The sequence below is a fragment of the Mus caroli genome, chromosome 6, assembly GCF_900094665.2.
Source record: "Mus caroli chromosome 6, CAROLI_EIJ_v1.1, whole genome shotgun sequence".
Taxonomy (NCBI): Eukaryota; Metazoa; Chordata; class Mammalia; order Rodentia; family Muridae; genus Mus; species Mus caroli.
In genome coordinates this window covers 144,542,241-144,561,804 of record NC_034575.1, presented here as the reverse complement: position 1 = coordinate 144,561,804, position 19,564 = coordinate 144,542,241, and the positions used below count along the sequence as shown (strand labels likewise).

Genomic DNA, 19,564 nt, shown 5'->3' with positions numbered 1-19,564 from the left:
TGGTTGTGAGCCACCATGTGGTTGCTGGGATTTGAACTCTGGACCTTCGGAAGAGCAGTCGGGTGCTCTTACCCACTGAGCCATCTCACCAGCCCCGGATCATCTATTCTTACACCTAGCTGTCTTCAGCTTTGGGTTCTTTGGTCTCCAGTCTCCCTCACAGAGGCTCAGACTTCTCCTTTTGTCCTCTGTCCTTTTACCTGCTAACCCTAAAACAACGCAGTAGAAGCCAGAGGGAGGCACTCCCCATCAAAGCTGTGCTCCACCTGGGTTCTTCAGCCACACACAGCCACACACACATGTGCTCTGTGGGACTGCTTTGGGGACAAGCTTCCCAGTAGCTCCCTGAAGCAAATGGAGGTTAACATGAGGAGATAGTTAGCAGGCTCGTTACATGAACTGTGTGGCTTGAGTGTGTTGCCAGCAGTTGGATCAAAGCTATTATTCGATGAACATAACTTAATAATGAGCAATAATGGGGCTACTGGAAGGGACCCACACTTTTCAGAGACTCAAGTATGTCATCTTATTTGGTCATTATATCCTGACTGCAGGGACTGCTTGTGATACTGGACAAAGCTAGAGTCCAGAAGATGACATTGCCTTTCAATGTCTGATGGAGACGCCAATGATGGTCACATGACATCACCCCTCAGTGTCTGATGGAGACACCAGCGATGGTCACATGACATCACCCCCAATGTCTGATGGAGACACCAGTGATGGTCACATGACATCGCCCCTCAGTGCCTGATGGAGACTCCAGTGATGGTCACATGACATCGCCCCTCAGTGTCTGATGGAGACACCAGTGATGGTCACATGACATCACCCCTCAGTGTCTGATGGAGACACCAGCGATGGTCACATGACATCACCCCTCAATGTCTGATGGAGACACCAGTGATGGTCATCAGAATCCACTTTCCCCACCACCATCCATCTCTCTCCAAGCTCTAATGTAGTGGCAAAGAGGAGGGACTAGACCCAGCTTCAAAGTAAAATTTGTTAAAAAGAGACCAGTACTACATGAAAAACAGCAGTTTGATACCTGATCATAATGCAGTGTTTTGGAGACAGACTTAGAAACGTAAAAAATTCTCCCTCTTTCGCATCCAACCACAAACAGGAAGCCTTCTGCTGCCTAGGATTAAAACAAAGCCAAGACTGAGTAATTTCTCTCATTCTCACTCAGCTTTCAAGAGAATTACTGTGGCACTAAAACTCAGAACCATTAGAGAGCTGGCAGATTTCAGTCAAAAGTTTTCATACAGTCTATAAAGAACGTCAAATTGAATTCTAGTGTAAAGGTTTTGACATGAAAATTTTAGCTATAGCTTATTTAGTTGAGATATCTCTTCTTATCAAACTACTTTACCATGTGTGTAGAGGTCATGGAAGTAGAAAGAGCCCAGGAGAGAAGAGACAGGATTGGGAGGCAGGTGAATGGAGAAAAAGATGTAGCTGGATATTGTGACATGAAAGTACATGAGTACCTCTCTCAGGGTGCGAGAGGGGAGGCTAAATGGACAACATATAAATATATGTATGTGACAATGTTACAATCAAGTCCATTACTTTGTATGATAACATCTTAAAATAAAACTACCTTTGCCAAAGCCCACTTTGATACACAGAGAAACCCTGTAAAGTTCTCAAAACATGTCACTTGCAGCTGCTGCTATGGGCGTGCTGAGCAAAGCAGGAGAGGAAGGGTTAAACATTGTGTGTGTATGTGTGTGCGTGTGTGTGTGTGCATGTGCATAGGCATGTGTGTGTGCACATGTAAGTCTGTGCACCACGTACATATTTGGTGGCCATGGAAGCAGAAGGGCACCTCAGATCCCCTGGAACTCGAGCTAAAGATAGTTGTAAGCCACATGTGGGTGCTAGGGATCAAACCTGGCTCATCTGGAAGAAAAGCCAGTGCTCTTAACCTGCAGGCCATGTCTCCAGACCGGACATTTTTGAGAGAAACCCTTTCTATGCTTTTTGAGCTATGATGTCATATGTTAATAATAAATTTTTAAATATTCAAATATATTTTCTATTTCTATATTTCTCAGCCAGCTAATCACCCTGGGTAAGCCACGTGCACAGAAAAGTGTACAGCTGGACAGGGCCCAGCATGGTATGCTACAGGGCAGTGTTCTCTCTCCTTTGAAATAGTCTCTTGGGGTTCAGGCTGGGCTCAAAGTTGCTCTGTAGTTGAGGACAACGTTGAACTCCTGATCCCTGTCTGCACCACCCAAGTGCAAGGACTAACCACACGTGGTGTGTGCAGAGCTGAGGCTCAGACGCAGGGCTGTGTGCATGGTAGGCAGGGACTCTGCCAACTGAGTTGTATGCCTAGTGTTCTGATGCATGCTTGCATGCAACAACCAGGAGAAGAGTTAGGCAGATGGGGAGAGCTGGGTAACAGGAGTGGCTAGTGGAAAAAGCCTCCATGACAGCGGCTGGGCTTCCAAAGCACTTTGAATGATTATCCAACCTAAAGATTGCTTTGTATCCACAGAGTTCACTGTCCGGGGCCAGCAAGATGGCTCAATGGGTAAGGGTGCTTGCTGCCAAGCCTGATGACCTGAGTTTGAATCCTCAGAGCTATATGATGGGAAGAGAGAACCCACTCCCACAGGTTGTTCTCTTATCTACACATACACACACACACACACACACACACACACACACACACACACACACACTGCGACATGCATTCCCCTCCCCTGACAAACCAGCATAATAAAACGTTTTAAATGAACTGTCCTGGAACCGGGAGATACAGTTCGGCTAAGAGCACTTGCTGTTCTTTCAGAGGACCAGATTTTGGTTTCCAACACCCACATCGGGTGATTCGAACTGCCTGTAACCCTGCCCCAAGAGAACCTCTGCCCTTTGAGGGCATCCCATGCCCACACACACACACACAGACACACAAATACACACATGAATGAAAAATAAATCTTAAAGACCAAGTTAAAAAAGTAACTTTTTTTTAATGTGAAGGAAAACTGAACAAAAATATGCATGCATATTGTAGTTAGTAAGATGTCATAACACCTAGCAAGACTGTGAATCAAATTCTCTCCTGTGGAGTCTGCAAAGCCCTGCCCGAGAGGGACTAGGCCAAGACAGAAGATCTCCAAATGCCTCATCCCTAATCTTCAGATGAAAGATCCCCAGGAACTGGACTCCAGGTGGGTGGCTCTGAGATGGGGGCAGCCATGGCTGATCCTTGGTGTGAGAGGAGTGTTTCCAGGCATAAGGGGTCTGTTGTGGACAAGTCTACTGCTCTTCCTTATAGGAAGTGTGTGTTCTCCCCAACTAATATGGCATTAGCTCCTTGTCTTCCTAAGTTAAAGAGATGTGAGACACAGACTCTCTGATGTCTACAGCAGGGTGGACTCAAGAAAACCTGCCCCCATCCAAATCCAGCTACAACCACTTACCTTGAGGATTAAGTGGCTGAGTTCCTTATCCTGAATAAATGAAGGTTTGGAGTTTTCTCCTAAGTAAAGCTCTGTCGTGCCTAAAAACAAACAGGCCTAAGTTATTGAAAATACAGAGAAAGAAATTTAGTAATTGCTGAGGAACACTGGCCGTGCCCTGCTGCTGTTGTTACAATGACTTGAGGTGACATTTACAATGTCTTGGGACTTTAGCGGCCATTCATTCCCCCTCCCCTCCTTCCTTTCTTCCTCTTCTTCTTTTTGTGAAATAGGGCCTTCTATATCCTGGGCTGGCCTTGAACTCACTATGTAAACCCATGATATCCACTTTGCAAATGCTCAGATTACAGGTGTGCGCCACCACAGTTTATGTAGTGCCAAGGGTGCAACCCAGAGCTTCATGCACACTAAGCAAGCACTCTACCGACTGAGACGCATGAGACAGGATTAGCCAACTGAATCTCGGCTTCGATTCTCCTCCCCCTGGGACAAGGCTAATGTGAAGGTACTTGGTTAATCTCTGGGATGGTACCAAATGACCTCGAAGAAGTCTGAGAGTTTTCATCGCTAAAGACTCAAGGGAAACACAAGCAACTTGCCCAACCCTCAGGAGTGGATAGAGACTGGTATTTCCCAACCAACAGACTCATGAAAACCAGATCTCCAAGCACTCTGAAAGGACGTCCATCCAGCTCTGCTCCGCTCTGCTCTGCTCTGCTCTGTGTCAGCCCCAGCCCAGTCAAGTTGCTGCAGGTGTCCGCACAACAACCTCATCTCTGAAGTTCTTGCTCCATGTTTAGTTTCACAGACTGAGATCTCTAAATAGGACATGAGTCAGCCAGTGTGCACTCCATTTTTATACATTTGTTTGTTTGCTTTGAAACAAGGTCTCACGTAGCCCAGGCTGGCCCTGAGCTCCTAATCTGCCTGCCTCCCCCTTGGGGTGCAGGGATTTCTGATGTCTGACACCCTACCTTCTTACATGAAAACAAGGTCACCACTCAGCATGTGTGTGGGTAAGATGGACAGACATGTTTGTACCAAATCTTCACGGCCAGGACCAACCAGAGCATCCTGGTGCAGAGTCAATGCCTGGTCTGGAGCAGCCGTCGTTCTGTCTTACCTCTCAGAGACCTCAAGTACTGCACTGCCCTCCTCAAGACACTGAGCTTGTCCAGTTTGTGGGCCTTGGCGATGTGTGGAGGGATCATAGATGACAGTTTCTGAATCAGATGGTTCATCTTGTCTCTCCGACGCTTTTCCATATGGCTGTGAGCTTCCCTGGAAGGAAGAAAGGGAGGGAGGGAGCAAGGAAGGAAGGAAGGAAGGACCTCCTTGGCTTGTTCACCCCACCATTCAGAGCCATGTGGGGGTACGGATCCAGCTCACCACACTCGGGACGCTCTTCCTCCCAGATGCATTTTAAGCGAGAAGCCAGAGCTGCTGGGAAAAGTGCTTGCAAAGCCATCTTCCCTCCACCATATCCAATCAATGCCTTTGACCGTGACCTTCCTAAGCTGAGACACCTGTGTTCTGAGGCCCTGGCTTCCTTCCTCCCTCCTGTGCAAGAGCAGGCAGCCTCTTCTAGTTGAAGCTGACTTGGTATGTGCACAGCTGTTACACGCACATGCTGTCACATGCTCCATTCTCATCCAGCTCCTGATTATGTCTAGAAAGTGGTTGAGCCCTACTCTGAACAACGCCTGTGCTAATGCAAGCATTATTGTTGCTGTGACCTTTGACCTCAAGTCTCCAGCTAGCTCCCAGAAAGCACACAGTCTCCCCTGGAGCCAGCACTCCATGTTTAAGATCATGGTGGCTCAAGCCTGCAGGCCTGGCACTTGGAGATCAATGCAGGAAAACCACTGCAAGTTTGAGGCCAGCCTGGTCTACGCAACTAAACCCTGTCTCAAAAGCAGCAGACCAATGATTAAGTCCACACTCTGCCCACCAACCTAGAAAGTATTTTACAATTTGTATTTCATTTACTACTGCTACTATTTATCATCATCACCATCATCATCACCACCACCATCATCAACATCATCATTGGGGGGTGCACACCACAGCATGCAGATGGAGTTCAGGCAACAGCTCTGTGGAGTTGGGTGTCTTTGCACTTGTCATGTGTTCTAAGGCTTGAATTTGGGTTATCGAGCTGACGGGACCTTTGCCCTCTGAGCACTGCATTGGCTTGGAGGTCTTCCATTACTCTTGGCTTCTGTGATTCCACCCCGTCTTCAGCCTCCTTGGTTCTCCTTGCTCGGCTCAGTGCCTTAGACAATTTGTCAGCTTCCCTTGGCCTTAAATATTGGTGTCACCATGACCCCCTGCTTAGTGTCTAGCTCTCCACTCTGACAATGCACCCCTGCCTATGGCTCCCCACGGCTCTCTGGCTGTGAACTATGAAGACGTCTGTCATAATTCCTCCTTCAGTCTGTGGAAGCAGTCCTGCCCCCAAATGCCTCCCAAGAAATCTTCAACTAAAATAATTCTAAACTAAATGCATTCCCTGCAACCCCCCTCCCCCACCTGCCCCTCCCCCTGTGTGGTGGACCTTGGATGTCAGGGCACAGATATTCTTTCTCAACCCTCCCTCTTCTTTTCTTCAAAGTGTCTAACTGTCACAAAGCTCAGTAGAGTCTGGTTTTTATGATATTCCACATATGTCTCCCCGTCTCCAGCCACCATCAGCCTCACTCTGGGGCCATGCATGGCTCCCGCAGCCTTTAAATCAGCTTCCTTTTTGTTCTGTGCTACCCACGCTTCCGGAATTACCACTCAACAATCCTCACCCAAAGGATACCGCTCTCTATTTGAAACACAGTGTGTCTTCCTCTATCAGGTGTCACACAGTAGGTGCTTTTATTGATTGATTGATTGATAATTGAAAGCTAAAGAAATGGCTCATGGCTTAAAAGCATTATTGTTCTTATAGAAGACCTGGGTTCTGTTCCTATACTCACAGATGACTCACAACTGCCAGTAACTCCAGTTTCACGGGGCCTGACACCCTCTTTTGGCCTCTGTGGGCACTTTACACACACACACACACACACACACACACACACACACACACGCACACACGGTGCACAGATATGGAGGCCTACACTCTAGATACATACATTTTTTTTTAAAGATTGATTTTGTTATTTCTTTCCCTCTGTGTGTGTGCATGAGTGTGTGTGTGTGTGTGCACATATGTGTGTGCCTATGCTTGTGTGTGTTTGAGGGGGTTGCCATGGAAGCCAGAAGAGGCAGCTTCCTTAGAGCTGGAGTTGCAGGCAGTTGTAGTCTATAGGTGCTGGAATCCAGACTCGGGTCCTCTGCAAGATCAAGTGATCTTAACTGCTGAGACATCTCTCTAGCCCTTCATAGTAGATTCTGGATAAATGTCGGATGAGTACATACCACAGGATCTGGTCACCATCTCTTTGAGAGGATCAACTATCTACCCAAAGCCAATAGGACCACAGGAAAGTGGCCATTCTCATGTGATCTTCTTTACAAGTATTAAAAAAAATCTGGGGCTACGGGCACAAAAATGCTCATACGTCCTTGGACTGCTTTTCTCACCCTGGGTGAGATATCACAGACATCCAGGATTTGGCAAGAACTACAGTCTGAGAAATCACATAAAACGGTGGGAGCAGAGGAGAACTGGGCCAGGGCGAAACTCTGAGGAGCAGCCGCTTCCATGGCAGGGAGACCAGCAGGGAGACTTACCTGATGCCACTGGGCGCCGCTACTCCTGTTCTTGTTGAAAGAAGAGAGGCAAAGGGATTCTGGGGAAGACTTTCCACCGTTGTGTCTGTCATGAATTCTGACCTGGAAGAAAGGAGGTCTCTGGTCACCCCAGGGATGGTGAATCTCCATCTTCACCTTGATGACATTTACTGTCATCTAGGAGATGCACCTCTGGGCATTTCTAAGAGGGTATTCCTAGAGAGGCTTAACCTAGGAAGGAAGACCCACCCTGAATGTATGGTGTTCTAGGCCAGCCTGAGCTACATAGTGATACGAAGTGAGTTCCAGTGTAGGCATACTTACATACTGAAATTATGTCTCAAAACATGACAAAAACCAAAAATCCATAAAATACAAAAAAAATGAAACCCCAAAATCCTAGTAGGAATGAACTGATAACTCAGGATGAAGGGAGCTGGGGTGTGGCTCAGAAACACAAATCTTGCCTAGCATACTTGAGATCCTGGGTTTATTTCCAGCAACACAAACACAAACAAACAACAAGGAACCACAGACTGGCCATTCTCTTTATCATCGAGCTGGCTTAGCAAACATAGAATCAAGAGTTTTATACGACTAAACTGATCACAGATCACCAAGGCCTGGTTGGCCCGAAACTGATGAGCTGAGTGGCCAGTGAGGGCAGAACGTTTTTGGTTTTGTTTTTTAAGGCAAACACGCATGGATAGTTTGCTCCTGGTAGAGTAGTCTGACGAGGACGGAAGGGAGTTAGCTGTGACCATGAGCACTGTGTATTGATTATGCACCAACATCACCTTCAGATTCTAGCCAACCCTCCCAGGTGTGCATCGTCACCAACACTAGAAGGAAAGGTCAGCAGTGGGCGGTGACCTGCTGCCATGCTGCCACAGACTCAGAAATAATGACATAAGCATAGTTCCCTTTTTCTGATCGATGGAAAATTTTCATGGAGTTAGAACAGCATGCACTTACTGGAGTGGCTCGGAATCACTTCCTCTGCGTTTCCTTGGAAACTCCATTACAAGAGAGTTGACAGGTCCGGGAGCTGTGAGTTTTGTCCCTGGGCTCCTGTGACTAGAAACCCTAAGAGCAAGGCTCTGTCTCTCTAGCAGCCCTTTACCTGTAAGTGAGGAAAACATGCTTTAGACACTGACTTTCACCGTACGTATTATCATATTCCACGATTTAAGCAGCAGTTCTGACTTGATATCTAAAAGCTCAGCCAAGAAAAACCATGACAGGATGAGAGGGTATCTAGAGAATCCAAATATTAGTTTGAAATATATGTCCATCCATTTTCGAAAGTTTCTCGTCTTCACCGACTGTAACAGACAGTCAGACAGGTGTATGAAGGGCACAGGCAGCTGGATTGAAGACAGTTAGGTTACAGTGGAAAACAGCAACAAGATTAGATGAATGGCAGCCTCACTTCCTGGCTCTGGAATACATGACTGTGATCAGCTTCCCTCACAAGCCTGTGGTCTTCTAAGGACTGATGATTACGAAAGAGAATTGCTAAATTCAAGACCAAGACATTGTAGAATCCAAAATAAATTCAAGACCACCCAGCCCCCTTCCCCCTCTGAAGGGACTTTCCAAACTGTACTAGCAGGCCAAGTGCAGAGCCAGATAAGGAAGCTGGCCGACTAAACAATGCTGAGAAAAACCACAAGGGCAGCCAGAGTGAGGGGCAAGGCCAAAGGTAGTCACCCTATGCAAACCAACCAATGCCTGGAAGGGTTACTTGCTACACCAATTAGAATAAGCCAGCTAGCCTTGTTGCCTAAATCTACCCCTTACAAGGTATAAAAAGTGTGTTCTTTGTTCGGGGTCTCTCCTTTTGCCTTCGTGCTGGGGGTGGGGTGGGGTAGACAACGAGTTGGATAAAAAAAAAAAAACCCTCTTGTGGTTTGCAGTGATCTCGATCTCTGTGGTCTTTGTGAGTGAGGGTCTTTTGGTGAACTCCAACAACATAACACCAGGGGTGTAGCTCAGTGTGGAGCACTTACTTAGCACACAGATCCCACCCTCGGTACCCCAAAAACCCATAACAAAAATAGACATGGGTTTTATATCATGGTAACACCCACCAATCAGTTAACACTGAAAAATACAGAGACCAAGGTGCCTTACGGAGGACAGGAACCAGCCACATCAGTTCCCGTTACTTTGAGAGGAATAAAACTTGTAAATTTTTGGAAGGCAATCTGGAACACAGTATCAAGGACCATGGGACACACTGCCCCTGAACCAGCATGCATCCCTTTGACTGACCCTGGAATACCAGAGATGCACACTAAAGACTTTCCTCCAACAATTCATCCACAATGGCTGAGTGTGACATGCAAACCTCTAGCCCCAGCACTCAGGAGGCAGAGGCACGGGGAGGGTAGGTTTGAAGCAAGGCTGGGCCACAGGAGGTCTCACTTGCCAATCATCTACGAGCTCAGATCCTCTAGCATCCTCAGATAAACCACAGGACCAAAGGAAAAGTCAGAATCAGGCACTGTGCCTGTCAAGGTTCAGCTGTCACATCTTGGAGACAAGACCAGGTGGGGAGATGTAGAGGGCAGACCCTCACTTGGGCAGCGGCTTATGTATTGATCGTCACAGAGGACATGGCTGGGAATCTCCCTCACTCATTTCATATCTTAGCGGTTTGGGTCTTCTCTTCCTCCCGATCCACCACAGCACCAGCACAGTGTGCAAGCCTCTCATGAGCCAGTGAGATCAGAATCCTACCAGGGAGCTTCATGTGCAGAGTCAGTCAGCGCTTCCAGGGAGACCAAACCCGCCATCCTGCCCTGTGGCCTGTACAATGCCTGATTGTTTTGTTATGAGACAGGGACCTAACTGGTGGCTTCCCGCAAATCTTCACGGAGACCTTTTTCAACAACCTCAGTTACGTTAGAGGTGGAACATTTTCCTTCCTGCGGTTCCCTACAAGCCTGGTTAGAGCATGGCCTCAAGCTTTATGTAACTCAGTCTTCCCTAAGCAGGCTTAGCAGACCTGCATAGATCAGTTTACCAGCCTTAGTCTCTCCTAAATCAACCCACAGGTGCTCACTGCCTCTGACGAACCAGCCGAGAGATGACTGGTTCCCACCGTTGGGATACCATCGGGCAAGGAAACGCTCCCAGGCAGACCTAATCCATGGAAGGGCCTGAGACATAGCTGAGGCTTCTTCCTAGAGAAAACACTGCTGGTGGACAGCTGCGGCAGAGACCCTCGGCCTGCCTGTTGACAGCCCACCCTGAGGTTCCAGACTGCTTTGTATTCTGACTCTTTGCTCCTCTGGCTGACACTCGCACCTGCCAACACCATTCAGTTGTTAGGTGAAAGAATTCAGAATCCCTCAAAGCCACGAAGGCCAGCACTCCACTCCTCAGACACCAGCAGGTCACAGAAATGGCGATGTTGGAAGGCTTATGTGCCAAAGCTCTCAGCTCCTTATCTACGCATCTGGACCACAGAATAAAACCCATTCTTACCTGCTGCAGAGCCTGTGAGTTATAGAGCGGAAGGTGTTCTCAGAACTCACACAGAAAGAAGTAAACCACAGCTGAGGTCCATACACTGAACAATCTGAAGGGGAGATGCAGGGGCAAGCGCCGGAGGTGGCTGTAAGGAAACTGAGTAACAAGAAACCACTCAGCCATGATGCAGACTATATAGCCAAAGTGACACGGCCCAGAGAATGTCTCTCTGATGATGACTTCCAGAAAATGCTGTCCCCCTAATCCCAGAATAGACAAGAACAAGACAAAGCAGTTCTTCAGAACTTCAGAGCCTCCTCCAACCGGTTCCAGACCTGCTGGGCTCCACCAAGGCTGTGGCAGGGTTTTCCAAAGGGCCTGGGGCAGCTCTCAGAGTTAAATGAGAGCCCCTCCTTCACTCACACAAGACATCCAGCCCTACCAATACAGTTCCCTCAGGTTCTGCGCAAACAGAAGACAATATGCGGCCACTGGGATAATTAACGTCAGTGGGTAGGCTCTGACCCAAGGAAGATAGCTCTGCCATGCTTCAGGGGCAGAAGAGAGACCCACCAGTGCTCAGAAATCATCTGCATGTGTTTTCAGAAAGTGTCAATTATTGTAGCAATATAAAGGAATCAAAAAAGAAAAAAAAGGAAACCACCATCTAAGACAGCATGAAGTGTGTGTGAGTGTGTGTATGAGGTGTGTGTGTGTGTGCGTGTGTGTGTGTGAGTGTGTGCGTGCACATGTATGCGTGTGTGTGAGTATGTGTGTGTGCATGTGTGTGCATGTGGATGTGTGTGCACGTGTGTGTGCAAGTGTGTGTGAGTGTGTGTGTGTTGGTGCCTGGGTATGTGTGCGTGTGGGTGTGAGTGTGGGTGTGAGTGTGTGTGCATGTGTGTGCGGTGCATGTGTGTGCGCTGTTTTGGAGGAGGTTATTTTTGGTTTCCGTTTTCTTTTGCTGTGTTCTGAAACAAGAACTTGTGTTATATTGTGTTATACCTGACCTTGGCCATGAGCATGAAATCCTCCTGCCTCAGCTTCCTGAGTCCTGCGACTGCAGGTGTGTGGTTGTAGGCTTATGTAACCAAACTCAGCAAATAAATACTTTAAAAGCAATAAAATAACCCTATAATTTATACCCTGAATACCACTGTTACCATAGCAACAATGATGCCCAGAATCTAAAACTGGTGTCAGCCCCTAGAGAAATCAGAAACAAGTCATTTCTAACTCTTTCTCTGAATAGCTTACCCTCACGACATTTTAAATTCTGAGATGTGGATTTGATACCACTCCCCTCCATCAGCCATTTTGCTTCCTGTCACATGTCCCAGAGGTATCTGTGATGATTGTGTAATAGAAGCAATAAGGGCCGGACAGATGACCCAGGGCACAAAAGCACCTGTCACTCCAGCCTGAGACTCAAGTTTCATCCCTTGAACCGTCAGTGGGCAGAGAAAATTGCCTCTCATATGTTATCCTCTGACCTCCACAAGTCTGCCTCTGCATGCACACTCACATGTGCACACACACATGTGCACACACACATGCACAAATAAGTAAACCAATTTAAGAAATCTTTGAAGAAGTGACAAGCCAGAAGTGCTAATGCTTAAGGAAACTGGAAGTGCCATGACCCCAGGAGAGCTGGGTCTTGTCTCTCTTCAGTAAGTCAGTGTCATTCATTGCCTAGGAGACCCATTAAAGAAGTGGTCGCTGGTTAGAGCTCAGTCCTGTGTGTCTCCATGGTAGTGCAAGGACTGCTGGCCTCTGGCTGCCATGTAAACTCAGGCGGGAAGTTTAATTCTCCAATCAGGGAGCTGGTACACATTCAGAGAGTGAAAGCTGACCTGGGGGCTCACGTTTAATATTTCATCAGAACATCCCCTGGGCCCTGACAATCTTCCGTCCCATTAGACATCGATCTGTACTGCCAGATGTGGTGGTGAACATCTGTAGACACAGTGTTCAGGAGGCTGGGTCAGGAGAATCTGAAGTTCAGGGTGAAGCTGGGCTACATCATGAGTTCCAGGACAGCTCAAGAAATGTAGTAAGAACCTTTTGAATGAGAAGAAAAGGTGGGTGGGTGGACTGGTGGGGTCTGAGTCTATTTTGTATATATGTGTTCAGGTACAATAGTGTGTTGGACTCTCTGATGACATTGTCTCCTCTTGAGACAATGTCTCTGGCCTGAAACTCACCAAGTCCACCAAGCTGGTTGGGGGAGCCCCTGGAATTCTCCTGTTTCTGCCTCCTCAGCACCTTTCATCAGCCCTGGCTTTCTCTCCTATGAGTTCTGGGAATCAAAACTCGGGTCCTCGTGCTTTTAAACCGTTTACTGGCTAAGCCTCTCCCCAGCCCCCAGATCTGTGTATCTTAGAAAGACACCAAAACTTGAACATTTCTCTGAGTGCAGCAGTTACAGCCTCCAGCTAAAATTAGATGAAGACGACTCTGCTCATTAATACCACCCCCTCATTTGGAGCTTTTTTGTTTGTTTCCGGTTTGAGAAAGGATCTCTCTGGTAGCCCAGAGTCACCTCTGATACCACCATGTAACCTAGTTTAGACTCAAATTTGTAGTAATCCCCCTGCCTCCTGAAGGCTACGATCACAGATGCAATTATTTCACCGTACCCACCGCTCATAAGTAACCCACAAGTCACAGAGCCTCTGCTCCGCAACTGAGTTGATACGGGAACATGTTATCGCAGATGAGGGTTTCCAGGTGTTTTTCTCCCACATACTGACAACCTTGGGCTGCTCCTGGACAAGCCTTCCCTCTATAAGTGCATTAGAAGTCAAGGCAGAGGGTCTCAGCTCTGCCCTACAGAGAAGGCTCTTGGAACACCATGCACTTTTTTGCTCGGGTTTTGGTTTTTTCCTGGTGAGTGCACAGACCACAGAACCACACTGGGAAGCAGAAGCAATGGCGACCGTGGGCTAACATGGCCTGGGATGTGGACAGACAAGAGAGGGTCAAGTACTTGCTTCCCAACGGTCACGGGGACAGACTAAACAGTTCTGAGCACACTTTCTGAAAGATGGATGTGAAGTAGCTTGAAAGTCATAAGCAGCTGCTTTTCCAGAAAACGAGAGAGGATGAAGAAAAGATGGGTGTGGAGGAGGCAGGGCTGCCCTGCCCGCCTGTAGTGAGAGGCGGTGCTCTTCTTCCCGGCCCTCTCCCGCAGAGGGTGGGTACAGCTTACTCTCTCCCATAGTGAGGAAAATGCTGTTACCAACAGGAACCAAAAGATAAAGGATGCACGTTTCTAGGCTAACGTTTATATGGGGGTTCCCCAGACTTTGCAGGGGAAGTCCAACACCACACAGCAAGGCAACTTCAGCAAAGCTGGCCTTCCCTTCCCAGATTCTGCTCAAATCAATGAATACAAACAATACAATGAACCAACAATGCAAAAACACTCCAGTCACCAGCCATCTTCCATCTTTGCTCCTATTCTGTCCCCTGAAAGAGGTGCCTGTTGCTTCTCTGAGAGATACCCACCCACAGATGGTGAAATGCTCTTTCTTCATAAACTAGTCAATGTCTCCCTGGGTTTTATTTGGGGGTGGGGGGGGGCTCATGCTCAGTGGTTGGCCTATTGGTTTTTGTTTTGTTTTGTTAGCACAATGCAACGTTGAAGCCCATTTCTGTTGCGGTTTGAATGTGAACCATCTCCCACAGGCTCGTGTTACTGAACATTTAGTCTCCAGATTGTAATACTGTTCCGGAAAGTTGCAAGATCAGAGGCGGAGCCTGGATGGAGCGTTGGATCATTGGGGTGGTGCCTTGAGATTTTAAAGCCCAGCCATGCTTCCTGAATGTTCTCTGTTTCCTGTGGGCACAGGTGACCACTGGCCTCACGCTTCTGTTGCCATGCCTTCTCCACCATGGTAGCCTGTCTCCCCTTGAACTGTGAGCCAGAATGGACCTGTTTCTGAGTCGCTTCTATGACATACTCAGTTAGAGTAGGGAGAAAGGTAATAAATACAACCTCTCACCCAGTCATGTGCTGCTGTTGCTGCCTCTGACCAGAACCTGTCTATTTGCCAAGTCAACAGTGTGAACTTGATGGGTGCTTTGTGAATGAATCAGCCCTGTGCACACTTTGGCAAAGCCTCATTCATTTAAGAGCTACAGTTTCTACTGGGCACTTACTATGGAGACAGAATCAGAGGTGGAAAGGGTAGATAAGAAGCAAGATAAGGAGAGCGCTCTGCCCTCCTAGGACCAGCATGCGGAAGGCGGAGCCATGAAACCAACACATACAACTTGTGACAAGCAGACAGGAGTGCTCCCAAGACAAAAACATCATAATTTGAAAATAGGAATCAGAAAGGGTTTCTGTGGTAAAGATGACATCCCCGGAGGTCAGGGAGGAAGCTGGAATGGTCCCCATGGTTTGTAATCATTGCCTGTTTAACTGCCCTGCCACCTGCAGAGTTTGAGAGCTTTAGCACAATCTTATAAAGAAGGAAAATGGAGCTCAGAGAAGCTAAATAATTTGGCCAAAATCTCACAGCTAGTAAACAATGGTTTTCTTAAAGAGATCTCCACCATAAACAAATAGGAAAGAAAAGAGGCTGTTGCCCAGGACTCAAGTCTGGTTAGATTCCGCAGGCCTTGGGGTGGAGCCCAGTGGTAAGGCAGGAGCTTGGCATGCACAAGGTCCTGCCTGGGCTTGATCTCCAGCACCACCACCACCACACACACACCCCTGAAGATATCACCCAACAGAGTTTTGTGTGTGAGTGTCTTGCCTGTATGTATGTGTATGTACCACATGTGTGCCTTCTAAGCCAACAGAGGCCAGAAGAAGGCATCAAACTGCCAGGATCTGGAGTTAGAGGCAGTTGTGAGCCACCATGTGGTTTCTGAGAACCAAACCCAAGCTCTTTGCAAGAACAGGCAGTGCTCTTAACCACCAATCCATCTCTCCAGCCCCTAAATATACACCCCAGTCTCACCTAATCCTAGATATCCCATAAAGCAGATGCCCCCATTGTCCCCATTTTACAGAGAAGCTAGATCCTGAAAGCTGGGAGGAACAGGGAACAGATTGGCGAACACCAGGACAAGGAAGCAAACCTTCAGGGCAGGCAGATGGCTCAGCTTCCTTTGGGCCTTATAGGCCAACACTGAGTCCCTGGTAATGTCGAGAGAGTTCTGGGCTGACTAATGAACTCGATCCCCACAGCAGAGCAAGTCAGGCCCCGAGCCCATCCTGGATTAGCTTGTGTGATGCACTCCTGGAAGGAACTGCCTAGGACACAGGCCAGGAGCAAACAGTTTATGCAAAGCAGAATGGGATAACTTCTGAGTCAGGAGCATGAATTTAAGCCACCACCATTGCAAAAAACGACAACTCAAAAGAGCTAGGTCCAATAACACCACAGAGGAGATGAACAGCTGAGAAGGGGAGGAGGTGAGATGCTGTTTCAGAAGCTGCCCCCGGCAGGCGATTCTGGCCAGTGCATGGCTTTCTGGAAGGGTCCTCCCTCTAGCTCCAAGGGTTCTGGGACTGTCTTCCAAGAGGATGCTCAACTGGGCAGGGCAGCAGGCTCAGCATCAGTGTCTAATCCATAAGCTGCTCTCATAAAATGTTAAGTGAGCAGACAGTTATGTTTGGCCCCACCTATTGTGTGTGTGTGTGTACCTTCCAAACAGCCCAGAAGTTCTGAGACCTATGTAGTCATTGCCCCCATTTTACAGGGAGGAAACTGAGGCGCCCAGAAGAGAGTGAAGCAGAGCTCAGAGCAAGAAGGGACCTTCTTTTTAGCAAAATGGATTTGAGCACCATGCAGGCAGGGAGACCACAGGAACCCTTGAAAGGTCACAGGCAGAAATTTCCCACCATTGATTAAAGTTACACCAGAAAGTTGAGACAAGCCTGTAGCTGCTTCAGATGCAATCTAGGTTAAGTTGGTCGTACAGCAAGTTACAGGCTAGCCAAAGGCTACACATCAATCAATCAATCAATCAATCAATCAACCAATCAACCAATCAATCAAGCATCAATCTCAGTCAGCCAGCTAGTCTGTTAATCAAAATAACTGTGACCTTGACTTCCGTGCCTGCTTTTATTTATTGGTGTGTTCTTTTCTTCCTGACTTCCGCCTGCCATAAATAACAACTTTTTATGATTATCCTCTGTGAAATAATGGTTACCATGTTCCCAGGGAGACACCTCCCAGTTTTATCACTGAGAGCAACAGAAAGGACAGGTGAGGCAAAACTCCCAACTTGACTCACAAAATGAAAGGAGCCGAGATTACAGTAGTAGCCTGGAGTCCTGGATTCAATACCCAGCCCCGGAAGATAAGAGGTTTGCTTCCCCACTCCCACCACAAGCCCAGAGAGACTGTGATAAGAGGGTGCTTGCGCGCCTCTGCACTCCCCAGGCCCAAACTTGGCCATTGGAACGCAGCACAACGAGGCCTCCAGCAGCACCCTGGATCCTGGTGCTTCTTCCAGAGAGGAGCAAACTATAGAGTATGCAGACTCTGGATTGTACCCGCAGCTCGCCCACTGTAGGACGCAGCTGGGACTGGACCCCACACGCTGGACTGGGTCCCGGAGGTGATACAACTGCGCTGGGGCTGTGAGAACCTACCGCCTTGATCCACAGCCATCAGATGAGACCCTGGTGTAGACATGCGGGGACCCCTTCCCCAGCTTGGAAGGGGGTACTGGCTCGCTGTCAGGGATGCCCGACACAGTTTCGGGGGCTCGACAAGTCACTCACCTGGAGCTGCAGCCCCGCGGCTCCCTGCATGCGGCCCGGGCGCACAGGTCTTGGGCACCGCAGGCCCCGCAGCCCTAGCCCAGCCCCGGGCGGGACAGGCACGCGCACGGGCGGAGCCTCAGCAGAGCCCCAAGCGCAGAGGCTGGTGGAGCAGCGTTGAGATCCGCCCTAAACCAAGAGGAACGTCCTCAGTGGCCCTGGAAAGGCAAGAGGAAAAACAAGAGGTGGAGGACAGGGAGACCCTTGCATGGTGCAAGAAAGACTCGTCTGTGGTCCTGACCCTTTTCTTTTTACAACCGCCCCAGGGACTCCTGTAACAGGCACAAATGTAATCAAGACACCTTGGAGCTCCGGATCTCCCTTCATCCTACGCTCGCGAGGGGGATTCCTCAGTTACACTCACTCTGCCCACATAAATCAACAGGACTGAAAACGCCAGGACTTGGCAGGAGTCACTGGATCTCCAAGGGCTGGGTCGCACACTCTTTTTGTTAGGTCCAGAGGGCAAGAGGGTGTGGCCCTTCTTAGTTAATACAGTGTGGCAAATGGGTTCCCAAGCTGCTGTTCTATCACACGCAAAAACCACTCAAAGTCCCGAAAGCTAATAAACTACAGCTCAGAAAGAACTCACCGGCTCTGGTGCATAGTTCGGAGATCCACCTAGGTCGCCCAAAACTCTGGCTTTCTAGACAGACCGTTTGTTCAGAGAGAGATCAAGCCTCCTGGACAGGAGCTTGATCGAAGTTCCACTCCAACAGCGAGGCAGAGTTATCCTGTCCTGACTGCACAATGCTGCCTTTACCTCTGTCACCCAGTCATTCCCTCAGCCACCGCCAGAGATGAATGAACACCCACCCATCCGCTTCTGTTTACTCAGTCGGGGGGGGGGAAAGTCTAAGAAATGAAGACTGCAGAACCGGAGAAAATCTTGTAGTACAAGCAATGTAAGCTTATCCCTGACTAGCTTACAAATAAATGAGACTCAAACTATGGTTATTTTATTTGGCTTTGACTATTACTGGGGGGTCACCCCTAATCTACCCTTCTAACTGCTGGCTTGGCTACCTCCCCAGCAGTGTACCCCAGATACTTGCTGTTTCTCCTGGCCACGTGCTTGTGGTCCATCTCCTCTCATGGCAGCTTCCTTTCTCTTCCCGTTCTTCCACCTTCCCCCGTCTTTCCTCCTCCAACCGGGTTACTCCAAACCCACCTATCTCTAATCCCTCCAGTAAATGATATAGATAAAAACTGATATTGCAATCTAATATAATCAAACCAATTGACCAAACCTCAACAAAGTCTTTACTAACTAAACATCTGGCAGGATTATTATTTACACTACATCAAGAACCCAAAGAAAATGCCAAGAAAGAAAAAACTCACTTAAGGTGCTGGAGAGACGATGGCTCAGTGGTTAAGAACACTTGCTGCTCTTGCAGAGATTTGGGTTCTTTTCCAGCTCCAGGGCACCCGTCACTCCCTTCTGACCTCCACAGGTCCTGTGGCATACATACATGCATACAGGCAAAACATTCAAACATAAAGATACATCTTTTTTTAAAAAGCCCAGTCAATAAGTAGGCTAATGAAATAAATGGTCATTTCTCAAAACATGAAGTACAAATGGCCAGGAAACAGGAACACATATTCATAAATGTAAATTCAAACTACGCTGAGATTTCATGTTGGTCAGAATGGCAGACATGGGCTCAGAAGGATTGGACAAAGGACACAGGACACAGTTCTGCTGGGAGCCTAGCCAGTCTAGCATCTATGGAACTCAGCATGGAGAAGCCTTAAAAACTGAAACCTCATCTAAATGACTCAACTATCACCAAGTCCACTCATCCAGAGATGCTGAAGCATCCATGTGTGTTGTAGCCCTGATCAAATAGCTTAAGCTTTGTCACCAACACATTTCTGTCAACAGGTGAGCATGTAAACGAGGTATGTATGCTCAGGGGACTTTTCTTCAGCCACAATGAACAGAATTATGTCATTTCCAGGAGAACAGACCCGAGTGGAGATAACAATGAATTAACTCAGGCTCAGAAAAATATTGTGAGTCCTAGATTTTATGAAGCATATATAGAAAATGAAACTGTCTCTAGGGACAAAGGAGACTGGAGGGAGAGGTGAAAGAGCAATAGGGAGACTG

General features: G+C 48.0%; 1 protein-coding gene across 3 annotated transcripts in view; it reads right to left on the bottom strand.

Moving 5' to 3' along the window:
• Positions 1–17,479, bottom strand: part of Arntl2 (aryl hydrocarbon receptor nuclear translocator like 2) — a 36,027-nt gene extending 18,548 nt beyond the window's left edge. For 2 of the 3 annotated variants that reach the window (XM_021165161.2, XM_029478283.1), the window contains exons 1-6: positions 17,407–17,479; positions 8,148–8,295; positions 7,173–7,274; positions 4,570–4,727; positions 3,447–3,526; positions 1,052–1,144 (exon numbers count right to left, since the gene is read on the bottom strand). In XM_021165161.2, coding sequence (XP_021020820.1) covers positions 1,052–1,144; positions 3,447–3,526; positions 4,570–4,727; positions 7,173–7,274; positions 8,148–8,194 — 480 coding nt within the window. In that variant the 5' untranslated portion in view covers positions 8,195–8,295; positions 17,407–17,479. Of the gene's footprint in view, positions 1–1,051; positions 1,145–3,446; positions 3,527–4,569; positions 4,728–7,172; positions 7,275–8,147; positions 8,296–17,406 lie in introns of those variants that run through there. The other variant, XM_029478284.1, reaches the window with a different exon arrangement.
• Between the last annotated feature and the right edge of the window lie 2,085 nt (positions 17,480–19,564).